This window comes from Pseudopipra pipra, chromosome 1 (assembly GCF_036250125.1).
Source record: "Pseudopipra pipra isolate bDixPip1 chromosome 1, bDixPip1.hap1, whole genome shotgun sequence".
Taxonomy (NCBI): Eukaryota; Metazoa; Chordata; class Aves; order Passeriformes; family Pipridae; genus Pseudopipra; species Pseudopipra pipra.
Window position 1 is genome coordinate 148416431 of NC_087549.1, and position 13829 is coordinate 148430259.

Sequence of the window (13829 nt, forward strand, 5' to 3'; positions counted from 1 at the left end):
AATGCGAGTCAATTAATAAAGAACTAAAGGATAATTAATGTTAGTCTATACAGACTCCTGGAAAATAGGTCTCGCCAAACAAACCTGATTTCATTTCTTGATGGAATTACAGATTTGATTGATAAAGGTAATGGCATAGATATAATAGACTCAGATATTTGAAAATGTGCTTGGCTTCATTATTTGAACACATTCCATCATTGGATCCTGACAGCGCCCAGCCACTCTGCTATCATCTTTTCCAGTCACATCTTTCACTGGCACAGGTGCCTTCACATGGATGGGAAGGTCAGGAGATGTGACCTTACCCCATTCCTTTATGTTGTGAGACCTGCCACAGCACACAGATCCTTGTTGTTAGCAAGCAGCAAATGAAAGACATCGATCCCTGAGCATGTGTGAAATTAATGTAAAAGGCCCCAATGCAGCACCTTAAGGAAGAAGATGGTATTTATTAAAAAAATTTGAATGTACTGGTTTTATCCACTCACACTCATTCTCCCTTAGAGTTCATCCATCATACTGTCATGTGCACCAAGATGTGTGTTCAGGTAGTCTGGCTGAGATGATTTCCATGTGTCAGAGCAGATAAGGAATATCAACTTTTAAGTTCTCATCAAAACACTCATTTTTTCTTGACTGGTAGTGACAAGTTAGTTTTTTGGCAGCTCTTTAATACTTTTCATGAGCCAACAGTCGAGAATGGGTGGTCTTTTGCTTCCAAATCTTGCCTACTTAGGCATTCCTAAGTATTAGCAAGGTTGAAGCTCATTGTCTGATTTCGTTTGCATGGAGTATGTCTGAAAAAATGCACATTTGTTCAGCTGCTGTAGCTCCCTATTGGCATAACAGGAGAAGGAATTGTGCTCAGACACATAATGTGCCAGTATCTTGTGGCTTTTTAGTGTCCTTAGAAAGTGGAGTCTTGTGCTGGAGAAAAGCCTGTACTGTGGCTTTTATCAGAGCCCAGGCCTTCTGGGCTTGACAGCACAGCACATTCTTCAGTTTTATTGCTGGGAACAATGTGCTTTATTATCAGTACATGACATTCTTCTCACACTTATTTCACTAGTTTTTCCAGTGTTTACGGAAACATATTTGCATCTGTATTTCATTCATACCAATATTAATATTTCTGCTACAAGTCTCAACATGTTTAGTTACAAGAGAGGAAAACCAGTTTACTACAAGAACCTCCGAAAGGAGAAAGCACAAGATACAGAATCTAGGAGCACAGATGTGCCAACCTGACACATTTACAAGGCACAAGAGAAATAAATGAATTCACTTTTCAAATACTAAATGAGTTTACTGCGCTCAGCTTGTGTGATCCAATGGACTCTCCTAGCCTCAAGCACAATTTCTCCAGCACACACCAATAACAAAGACACTGTGCTATGGTTACTTTGGAGAGGTGGGAACTAGACTTTGTATCCTCCAGTCCAACATTTCCTATGCATCTCAAGTTCTTGTTGTGCCTGTGCATGAATTCATCACCTGCAGCATTCTTTGACATCCAGACTCTGCCCACGAGTGGAGACTGCATATGTCCTGACTACAGATCTAACTCATTATTTCACTCCAGGAACCAGGACTTGAGCATCTGTGTTTCACACGTGGCAATTCACCTTCAAGTTGCCTTCCCTGCAAAAATCACCATTCACAAAGGCAGCCCACTCCAGAGCCTGCCCTACAGGCACAGTGCACACTTAGGACACATCTCTTTTCCCTCCAACTCTGCTCCAGCCCTGGCTCAGAAGGCCTTGCATTCTCAACCCCTGCATGCAACACACAGGTGTTCACACATCACAGGACAAAAGCATCTTTCAGGGCTGAATCCTGCCCTTTGAGCTGAAAAAAAACCCCATGCAAATTATTTCAATTCTAGTAACAATGAAGTCATTTGGTGACAAGAGAGGTTCCTGACAAAAGATGTGAAACGTGGACTCATCAGTCACCTCCAGAACGTGCTTGAGCAGTGTGGTCACAAGTTGGTTCATGGCAATTACTCCTGCAGTTCCAACTACAGCACCCACACCTTAGCAAACAAGCAAGGGATGTTCACAACCAGCAATAACTATCAATTTAGGACAGATTCATACTGTGACTGAAGATTGAAATCTTCCCCTTAACCCAATGTAAACCGGCCAAAGCCTTCTGGTCTTTCCATTGCTCTGCCTTTCTGTGGTCACATCTATTCATAGTATGTTTTCCTTATTACAGCAGGAAGCTCAGGAAAGCCTTATGGCCATTTGTCACCCTTCTGCAGATTAACCCCTTTTGTCTCAATATTTTCTGTGTTGTCACTGTTGATATGCAATGTTTCACAAGGGTATAACTCCTTAAAAATTTAAGAGGTTAAATTAAAAACAAAACAAAACGAACAAAGAGAAAAAAAAAAAAAAAACCAACCAACCAACCAACCAAACCAAAACAAAAAAAAAAAAACACCAAAACAACCCCCAAACCTGAACGTGGAAATTAAATACTAAGGAACTCTCCAGAAACCAGATATTCAAATGTAATAGAATGGTATAAATGGGGAAACCAGAGGAACTTCAGAGGGAACCAAGGCAACCTCTCACTGAAAATACTGGAAAGCTACATTTTGTGCCACTGAGTCCATCTAAAATGATCATACTTCTCATCTATTTAATCTCTCCCTAAAAGTGTGTGATTTACTTCTCATTTTAACCCATCAAAAGACCTAAATGGTATATATGATGCTCACTGCTACATTTTTGCACTTTGGCAAGTTGCTTCTAGGCATTCTGTGGGGTCATTTTCCTTTCTTCATTTGGTAAATAATAGTCCCCTTATTTCTACAATGGGACTTCATCTCATCTTGCTTGCTTTATTGAATAGATTAATAGACCACCTCTGACTTCACGTAATTTTGCCTTTCTTGCAAGATTTTGGAGTATCAAGGAGTTTTTTTTTCCTGTACTGAATTAGAATTCTTTTGATTTCAATTTTTTATTGTAGATGCAGGTATGATGGACTCTGACTAATATTGCAAAGAAACCTGTAAGGACATTATATTTCACGAAAAAATATCTGCAATTTATACTTACAGCCAGCTTCACATCTTAAACACTCCAAATCACATCCAGGTGAGGTTTAGGGACAAATACATGCATAATTCATGAAAGCACAGCCATTATTGGTATCTCTGTAGAATAAATAGTCCTTGGTAGACACTGTGCCTTTGAAGGATGCACCATAGTCATGCTAGCAATATAGAGCCAAATTTATATTTATGGTGTACTCTCAATCCATTCAATTGTTTCCATTTGAACACACTGGTGAAATACAGTGCAATATTCTCTTTCAGTTACCAGCACAAGATACACAACTTGAAGCAGAGCTCCCAATAGCTGGAGAGCACAGAAGAGCTGATGACTGCACAGAGTCCACTAGGGAACTTGTTATGCCAATCTAATTAACCTGGAAAATGCTCAGCTAGCACCATGCTCTGGGCTTGCACACAGATGGAAAATGGGCTGTTCAACTATTGTGTGTGCAAGGCAGGCTTCTCATAACTCCCAAGTCAGCAGAAACATTTAAGCATATGCTTACCATTAATGTTAAACAGGTGCTTAAGTACGCTGCTGAACAGGGAACATAACAAGGAGCACGCCTCTGGAGTACGTGATTTTTGCTTTAATTGCTATTGCATAGGATTTATTTGCTACCCTTAGATATTGCCAACAGCCTTCTTTCCCTACCAAGACTGCAATTCTGTTAAAATCTGACTGGGAAAATAATGAGAGATGCTCTCTTTATAAAAAAACAAGGTCTATCTGTAAAATCCAAGATACAGGAACAAAAAAAGGAGATGAGTAAATCTTACTTTTAAAATTTCTGGAATCTTCTAGAGAGATTTTTATTCCTACAAGAATGTCCAAATCCAAACAAATAGGACCTCTCTTAACAAAGGTTTTAACACATTACAAATTTAGATGTACATGGTTAATTCAAATGAAATAAAATGCACAGGGAATAACATAAAATTAACAGAGAATAAAACATGAATTTCTCTTCCCTGAGAAAACCTCTCAAATAGTGAGATCAGGAATGGCTCAGTCATACTGATAGAAACTACAACTAATGTCTAAATTACTGCTCTACCTACAGCATTTTACGTATCCTTCATGTAAATCACAGATCCAGTTTTTAACAGAGCCACATTCCTGCATTACAATCACTCCCTTTACAAACTAGATCTTCATAAGAGGTACTTTCAGCCCCCTCACAGCCAGATGAGAAGGCATTATTACAAGCATATTTTTCGCATCCTCATAATTAGGCAGAAGAAAAGAGCAATACAAGCTTATTTCTAGGTTACTTTGATTATATCAAATGCTGCAGAAGAACTACTCAGTATTTACAGAAAACATGGCAAGTTATCATTTCAATTTTTCTCCATGTTTTTAATAACTTCAGTCCCAAATGATAAACAAATAAAAATGTTTCATTTTCAGCATGTTTTCCAGATGATCATCATCAGTGAAAACAAACATAAACAAAAGTGCAGGCATGCAGAATGCTCTGTGATGCTGCTGATGGAGGGGGTGATGGGGTTCTCCATGGGGGACAACTTCTAAAAAGAGATGAACTAAAAGATCCAGAGCACTTCTCTTAACCACCTCACTCTGCTTTTCTTCTGCTTGCTTTTTTACCATGCCCATCATCTCCTTTTTTTTTTCTTGTCAACTGCAGTATTTCACTGTTTGCTATCCTTTAAAAACTACTGAAAATCCCCAGTGACACGGAACATTGTGGGGTTATGTATTGAGAGTCAGGTCTGAAGGCACCTGAGCCTCAGACAAAATTCTTACTCATTTCAGCAGGCGTAGTAAACCCGTTAAGTTTGGCAAAAGTTTTGCTTGAGTAAGTGCTGAATAATGACTACAGAATGAGGCTATGCAGTGTGTGACTGGAATTCATGCCAAGTCTGTCTCTACACATGCCTGAGTTGACAAAATCTTCTGGCCAGTATTTCCCTGTAACTTGAGAGGGATTTTCCACAGCATTGACCACTCTGCTTGCTGTCCTGGGCGTGCAACATTCACCACCACAGCTCACCCCACTGTCTTAAGGTTGGTTTTCTCACACCTGCTTTGACTGCAAACTCTCAAGGTAACCTCAGAAGTCATTATTCCATAGTACATAGAGAGGAGATGGTAGAAATACTTCATATTTGGCAATACAATCAGTTAACAGTGAGTCACATCATGAAAGAGGTCCTTTCACAAACAAAATCCTAAGCTGGTAGCTGAATGTACACTGAGTTTGCAATTCTTTTACTGTGCCTTGTAACCTTGCAGCTTGGGAAACATCTATTTACAGTTGAGGGTTGGACTCAGATTCAGTTACACATGTAATAATTCTCCCCTCCCCAGTCAAGATACCACAGGCAGTTCCACTGCTTCTGTTCCCACCCTTCACTTCTATAGCAATGAAGAGGATATTGCTGGACATACAGAACCCACAGGGAAAATTTCTGTGCTTGGAAATAACCTGCAAGACACACACTTCCCAGTGCACAGCCTAAACAGGTGCTCCAGGAATTTTCAGGATCTCACCAATACCTACACAGGTGCAGAAAAAGAGTTTTTGCGAACACAGTGTTTTGACGTAATCTTGGTAATCCACTTCAAGGGCAATCAGGACATTACAAATGCAAACTTGGCTTGCTACAAGGCAAGCTCTGCTTGCTACAGCGTCCTTAAAAGCATAGAAAATCCTCGCAATCCACAGGTGAATGCATGCTACAGCTGGGTCACTGTTATCAGTGTATTGTAAGCATTCAGGCTCTAATGGTTTAGTGGTATTTTTTTTTATTCTCAACTGCAGCCTTTTCAAAAGGACTGAATACTATGGGAACCTGCTAAATGCAATGCTCCATTGGGAAGGAATGCCAAGCTTACTAAGTGACAGCATTATGCATTAGTGGATTACATGAGATTTAGAGTACATAAAACAATTTAATAAATGGGCTTTGCTTGTTAATCTCACGTGAGCCACTGTACAGACAGCACACATGCAAACACAGACCTAGAAGAATAAATCCATGTATTGCACTTGTGATGGCATTAAACTACTTGGACAAAATAATTTTAAAGCCAGGGGTGCATTATAATGTTCTGGGGCAGCTCTGTATACATAGAAACCACAGGCCAAGAGATTTCTGATACAAGATGGCATCTTTTGCTGATATGGAGCTCCTCTCTTGCTACAGCTGGACTGTGGTGCTGGGAGACTGAACCTACTTCTGCACAAGTATGCTGGGACTTAGAAAGAGCAAAGCTCCAAATATGGAGCTCATTTTTCTTCACGTGCCACTGCAGATGCAGTGGACAAACCCTGGACAGATGTGCAGAGTAGTTCTTGTCTCATGTAACAGCAGAGGCCTGATGGGGTGCTTAGTGTCATTTGAGATGCTCTGGTATATCTATGACTATGTTTAGGCAACAGACAGACTGTCTGCAGGGCAGACATCTGTGGTAAAGCTTGTACCCCATACTTCCTTAAGTCAATGGAGAGAAATTGGCATTTAAGAGTGCAGGTACTGTGGCCCATCTTACACATCTACGTGAAGATGGGATGAATCATGCTCCAGACTCCACTGACTAAATTATAAAGAGAGACCAGGCTGACTAACTAAGATATAAATGTCTATATTGGAGAAGCCAGTGTCTAGTCAGAAGAATCCTATCCCTATCTTGTTCTAATGAAGAACTACTGTACTCCCACAGAGACTGCTCCAGCAGTTCATCACCTTCACTGTAAAAACTGGGCACTTTATCTTGTAGTTTGAAATTCTCTGACTCCAACTTCCAGCTTTGAATCTTCTTCTGCCTCTGTCAGCTCCATGAAAGAGGATGTTGCTTCTGGAGGTTCTGTACCAACCAGAGGTGTTTTTAGGCATGATTCTCTATTGCCTTCCCCTTTATATAGTCAGTCAGGCCAATACTAAGAGTGCAAAGCTCTGCCAAGAAATGAGACCTCTGAGATATACAAGACTGACACTTGGAACTGACAGCACTTGAAAGACTCATTCCACAGCACAGAGGGAGAAACCCTCCTCATCAAATAAAGCTTCAGGTAATCAACACACCTACAAACTTAAATTTTAGGTATTTATCTTTAGAAAGAACAAGTAAATCCAGACTTTATCGATGAATAAACGTAACCTCTCAAATGCAAATGAGTGCAATGCTGTCTCCCCAACTGCACAGACAGCTCTGCGGCTCTGTTGCTGCTCAGGGCTCTACTGCTACCCACTCAGCTGTCATCCAGTAAAATCACAACAGTCCCTTCCAATTCTCCTCTTTTACTGTTTGGGAAAGCAGAGAAAATATTCAGAGAGAGAAGGAGGGAACAGACTATCCTGTGAACAGTCAGACAACTCAGAGGAGGAAGGGAGAAATTAACACAAAGTGTACCTTTTTCCTTGCAAGCAAGAGGAACCAGAGAAGCTGCTGAGCAATACTGAAGAAAAAGATGCAGGTGTAAGCAGCACCATCAGATTTGTGATTTTGAACCTTTCTAAAGGTGAGAATTAAAGTTAGACCACAAGCTCCCCTTCAATCTCCCACTGCTGTGGAAAGAGCAATGTGGAGTGCTTCACATGGCTCCCAAAATTATTCTGAGACGGCCTGGCACCATGTATTTCCTAAAACTTTAGTGAATCTTTCATAATTCCAATACACCTTGGGCAGGCTTTGCACTTCGCTATCCCCTAAGTAAAAATATATCTAAAAGAATACCCTACGTTACATGGACAACATTAGGATCATATCGAGCTTGTGGAGCTCTCTGCCATCCCACTTCAAATGTGCAAAGACTCTTAATTTCCACCAACTATCAACACGACATCAGAACAGTTGCAGTGTATCTTACAGCTTTTTCACAGTGCAGCAACTCCAGTTCCTCCTATGGATTGTATGCCTGCTACACATATTATTCTAACAGAGGGGAACCCTTGTTCCCCTTTATGTCTGACCCAGAAAAGATACCACACTGTTACAGTCCTCAAAACACAACTTGCCTTTCACTAAGCAGCAGCAGCAGCTCCAATAATTTTCTGCCGCAATTCTTGCCGTAGGATTAGCAACTGAATTCCTGTCTGGCTTTAAACTTCAGTTGAAGTCATGATAGCTCATTTGGGAACTGCTACCATAGCCCCCTTGCTTTCAGCTCTGGAGGTCCTTATGTTTCAGCAGAGGTAGTAGACAGCTGATAAATAGCACACAAAGGCTGGGCTGCATTTTGCTTCTAAGTCAAGCTGAATATAAAACAGAGGGAAGGTTAAAGTAGCAGGGAGCTGCACTGGATCAGAAACTCCACCCCATATTTCAGAGCTTCAAGAACAACACGCAGCTTCTTTAGCCCATAGTAGGACAACTGCATTCTTGGCTCAGCAGCACTGTACCATGTTTCAATGCAATGTGATTAACACCACAAGAAACAAACCTGTAGGTAAAACATGGCAAATATTTTTGGGGAAATTGCAATGGAACATCAATGTCTTATGTGTTATAATATGAATTTATTGCTCATGAGAGGCACCATAAACAAAAATGGGCAGGGGCAAGGCTGGATTTTCTAGTTGGCTGCACCAGTGTGTCTCCAGGAAGAGCACCTCAAGGATGATAGAGTAGCTTAGCCTTCATGCCATTTGTACTCTTGAGGTCCCTGAGGCCTCAGAGGTGTTAGCAGACTTTCTAGGGGATAAGACTTGCCACTGGGTTTATTTTTATTTGGGTATTTTATATGCATACCCAAACTGCAGCTATCAGAGTTGGAATTTAAATGGTCAAACTAAACTTCCAAATATCCAGCTTCTTCTACAAGTCTTCTCAATGAACCCTGTGTAATGAAATGTTGCTCTATTCATACATTATTCATCAGAGTAAAACAGAAAAGTGACACATCCACTATGGTTTCTCTCAATAGTTGCCAAACATTAAAACAACTGTTGGTTAGATGGAAATTCAGAACAAGAGTTTCACAGCAACATCCTTCTGACAAAGACAGCTACAGCAGAGTGCTCATTCCTTTTGCTGACCATTAAACGTGCCAAAATAGTAGGATGCTCACATCCAGAACATTAAGTTTGCCTTCAAGACCCCTATGCACTCTCACCAAGCCCATTGCTTTCACTCCCCTAATTGTCTACAATCAAAGGCTGTAGCTCCTTATTACCTCTGTTGCAGCTGTACCTCTAACAAATTGGGATTTGCATGGGTCTATGTAAGAAAAGAATCTAGCACTACTGTAGAGGCCCTCTTCAAAACAGCTCTTTTGGATGCATTTGCTTGTAAACCCATTAAAAACAAAAAAAAGAAAAGCCCATGTGACATGATAGATCAATCCCTGGAAGACACAGGAAAGAGAATAAAACAAGTTGGTACTATTGTCCTTGACCTGACAACTGAATGTGTAAGGGAAAAGACTGGAATATTTTAATGAAATAAATTATATACCCATACTTTAAGTTAGGATCAAATGCAAGTGCATAAAATTTGCCTCCAAAAGTGATAAACCTTTATCTGCACACCCTACTGTTGCACTTTAACTTGAAAAGGTTGGAAAACTTAAGGGTGCATCAGTTCTTACTAGAAGAAACCACTGTCTATTAATCACTCCCTACAGCATTTAAGTAGAATTAAAAAAAAAACCCACTGTAAGAGCGTGAGCTGTTTCTGTAAGTTACATTCCCCTGGCTCAAATGATGAATGGGAAATACAGCAGTAAAATAAAAATAGGCACCTTTCCAGGTAAATCTTGTTGTTTAAAAAAAAAAAAAAAATCCCTGGTGAAATACTGCCACAAGGATAAAAACATTTATCTCAGTGTCACAAGAATGGTTTCATTTTTAACTGGTCTAATTAGGTAATAAAGCAATCAGAGGTGTGATAGCTCCATGACCTATTGCCGCACTTAAAAAGGGTCCACTGCATGGCCAGGGACCAGTGTGTCAGTATTATCACTCGCTGTCACATCATTTTAAGTATGATATAGCTCAATTTAACAAAGATTTTTAAAGCTAAGAAAAATCAATACATAGTTAGAAGCTTGTCAAGATTCTAAACAACAGCAAAACTGCCAGAAAACAAACAAACAAAAAAAGAAAATCATGGTGGGCCTTGAATTTTCAATGACTTCTCAAATTCTGCTAAGGCAATTAATGCAGTGCACACCATAATGCATCTCCTGGGATTCCACATACCTCAACTCTGTATTGCCAATGACTGCCAGGTATGTGAGGAAAGACATTCACAGCATTAGGTGTTAACATGAGTAGTTCAGTATTCTAATTTCAATTGTAACAAAAGTGATAAATAAGCGAAAATACTATTTTTTAAACAACTGCTTAAGGAAAAGGGTAAAGAAAGTACTAGACTTAACCTGCTGGCATTTACATCAAAACTGTACCTGAAATTTCAGGATTAGGTCCACTAAATACTATCTTGAAGAACTATAAAATCTATCCAAATATCTTAAAGCTCACACATTCATCTAAACTTAATTCTTGCTTAAATAAACTGCAGATACAGTTGCAACCACAGACCAGATTAACACAGAAACCAGGTGTGTGTGTGTTTTAAGTGGACCATAAAAACACAGGCATTAATTAAAGAAATCACCTGTACCAAATAAACAGGTTCCTTGCCTCTAAATTTGATTCACAGTGCCTCAAAAATGAGTTCTCCAAAGGCAAACCTTGCATTCAGGTCCAGGGAGGCTGCCCCAAGTGACAGTAAGAAATAACTGTGACTTGGCAGCCTGAGGGGCCAGATTCTGCTCCTGTCTGAGTCGGGAGCAAAAACTATTGTCTCTGGCTGCAGGTTTGACTTGTGGGCAGCCCCTGCTGCACAGCCCTGGGTGCAGATCGATCAGCCAGCCCTTGCTCATCTCGCAGAGGTGTGGATGTGCGGATCCATCTTGACACGCTCAGAAGCACTAGCCAGAAATCCCAGCAGAAGCTCTAGCCCTGTGTTGAGTAGCAGTGGGGGAATCCCTGCCTGCTCATCCTCCCCTGACTTCAGAGACCAGCAAGGAAAATGTGTGAGAGGTTTTTATTAATTCTGTGACATTGTGTATGTAAATTAGGTTCCCCCTGCACTTAAATCCAACATGTCTTCTCAGGTGGTTAATTATTTTTTCTTACTGATAGAGAACAACCTAATCGAAGGCTATAAAGACCTCTAGGATCAGTAGCTTAAGCAAATAATAGTCTAAATTTTCCCATGTTAAAAAAGTTCCAGCACCAGATATTTCCCAGGCATTTAAAAAGCACAATAAAAGGAGTACGATGCAATCACACAGGCTGTGCAATTCTCCTGGAAAAAATGTTTGCAGAAGTTCCTGTTCAGTTCCCTTAGTTGAATTCACAGGTCACATAGCATTGCACCTTCCTCTTAAACACTACCGCTGGAAAAAGCAGTATTATTGGAGTTGGAAAAGAAGGCACTTTCTTAAAAAGCCAGCAAAGCATTTTACTACAGAACTTAATTAAAGGATGGAGAATACTTTGGCTGCCTCTTGAACACGTCAACACAAGGCACGAGAGAAGCAAACACTACCTCTGTATTAAATATTAACATTTCCCCTCACGGGGCGGCAAAAGTCAGATAGGAGAGCTCTGCTTGATGGGAGGGAGGGGACGGGAGACCAACAGGTACCCTTTACAAGCTTCAGGTTATTTGAAATAAGTTGGCTTTAAAGCAGAGAGCCCTGAAGCCTCTCCCGCCCTGCGGTGCATCCCCGCCCCACCGCAGGGAGCTGCCTCCCGGCTGCGGAGCCGCCGCATGCGGGACCCCGCACACCCCCAGCCCCGCCGCCCCCAGCGGGTCAACTAGCAGGCAAAACACACCAATATATTCCCATCAGCACAAGATGGCAACCATCACTTCTTCCGGCGGAGCAGCTGGATGCTTTTATTTTTTTCCTTAAGGGAGGAGGGGGATTATTTTAAGGGCATTCCTAGTAGGTATTTTAAAAAAATTGGCATGGAGGCAAATGTTTCCACTAGTAATACCGGAGGAAAAGGCGAGGTAAACCACACACACACACACAGAGACACACTCAGCTCACGCACACACATCGTGGTCATCAACTTGGCGAAGTTGGCCGTGCCGAGCGCGGTGCCCCAGCGCCGCCGAGCCCCGCACCCCCCGCCCGCGCTGCGCCCCCGCTCCCCTGACAAAGGGGGACGCCCCGGCACCCCCGCAGCACCCGCGACCCCCTTCAGAGGGGGGACAGACACTAAACAGGGCACAGACACCACGCAAAGACGACCCTCGCCTGCCTCCCCTTCCAGCTCAGCCCCAGCAGCGAGGGCTCCGCACCGACCGTCAGCGGGGTCTGGCGGCGCCGAGACGAGCAGGGAGCCCCGACACTTACTTACAGTCACTGGAGGCGCCAGCAGCAGCCACTTACCATCATGTTTCCTTGCATTTTAGCCGTTTGAAACATTGCCTTTTCCTTCATTTTTGCCGTGTGTGTGCGTGCGTGTGCTGTTCCCCGAGAGTTACTTAATCCAGCGGCTGGATCACTTTAGTGAAGAACTGGCGTGTACTTGCGATGGCTCTTTTTGGTGTGGAGTGGAGGGGACTACGAGCAGCGGAGGGGGAGGGTGCCTGCTTTCTATTTTTTTTTCCTTCCCCACCCTGTCAATATATATTTCTCCTTTTGCCCCAAAAGAAAAAGAAAAAAAAAAAGGCAATAAAAATAAACCAGCCCCTGTCAGAGGGGAGGGGAGGCGGGAGCAGCGGGGGCACCCGGCTCTGTCACCACCCTGATCCAGCTTTTGCCCTGCGGGAGCCGCTGGGGCGGGGTGGGCAGGAGGGAGCCGCACACACGCCCCCCGCCCCGGCCATGCCCGGCCGCCGCCCCGGGCCCGGGAGGTCCCGCCGAGCCGAGCCCACCCCGGAGACCAGTTGCAGGAAAAAAAGGAGGGCGGGGGGCAACAAATAAAAAGGAGGGAGCTGGAGTGGGCGGAGGGGCGGCCGCCCCCTCCCCGTGCCCGGCTCGCCGCTCTCCCGGGGGTGGGGGGCACACGCTTTTCACAACAGGAGCCGGGGAGGGTGTGGGGAGAGGAGCCGCCTCTCCGGCGTTAACTGTTCACCGGCTGAGCCGGCGCGGCCCCGGCCAGGCCACGGCTGGTGCAGGGAGGGTGGGGAATAGAGCGGAGCTGCCGCGGGGAGGGGGGGGATGCACGGCGCGTTTCCATGGCTGCGCCCTTGCCCGCCCGCCCGCAGACCCCCGGACCCACCGCTCACTCTGCCCGGGGATCCCCGGACCCACCGCCCTCTCTGCCCGCATCCCCTGCCCGCATCCCCCTGGACCCACCGCTCCCTCTGCCCCCAGACCCCCCGGACCCGCCGCTCCCCTCCCACTCTCTTCCCGTAGGATGCGCGGGCCGCTGTCGGGGGGATGGGGCGCTTCCAGGAACCTGCCCCAACGCCAGGGTTTGGGATCCGGGGCATGAACGAGCAGGGGGATGCCGGAGCTCGCCTCCTGCACGGGGAAATGCAAAGCCAAGGGCATCGCCCGCGCCGGGCTGCGGCTGAACTGGCCGTGGCCTCTGCGCCTTTCCAGCGGCGCCCACGCTGGTGCGAGGTTTCCCACCGCTGTCAGCTGCAGTCCCTCAGGTGAGCTGCCCCACAGGTGGCTGGAGCAGCCGTTGGAAGACAGTCGTATCCTGCTGCCCCTGTGAGAACATTGTTCCTCCTCTCCTCGGTGCAGCTTTCCAGGGACACAACCTTGCCACCCATCCCAAAGGTTTACACCTCGGGCTGCAGACATGAAAAAAA

General features: G+C 44.0%; 1 protein-coding gene across 2 annotated transcripts in view; it reads right to left on the reverse strand.

The window, feature by feature from the left end:
• DPP6 (dipeptidyl peptidase like 6) overlaps positions 1–13829 on the reverse strand; it is a 549686-nt gene that overhangs the window by 473217 nt on the left and 62640 nt on the right. Inside the window, exon 1 of one of the 2 annotated variants that reach the window (XM_064638386.1) lies at positions 12454–13054. The exons of the other annotated variant lie outside the window; for it this stretch is intronic. Coding sequence (XP_064494456.1) covers positions 12454–12504 — 51 coding nt within the window. The 5' untranslated portion in view covers positions 12505–13054. Of the gene's footprint in view, positions 1–12453; positions 13055–13829 lie in introns of those variants that run through there. 2 annotated transcript variants of the gene reach the window in all.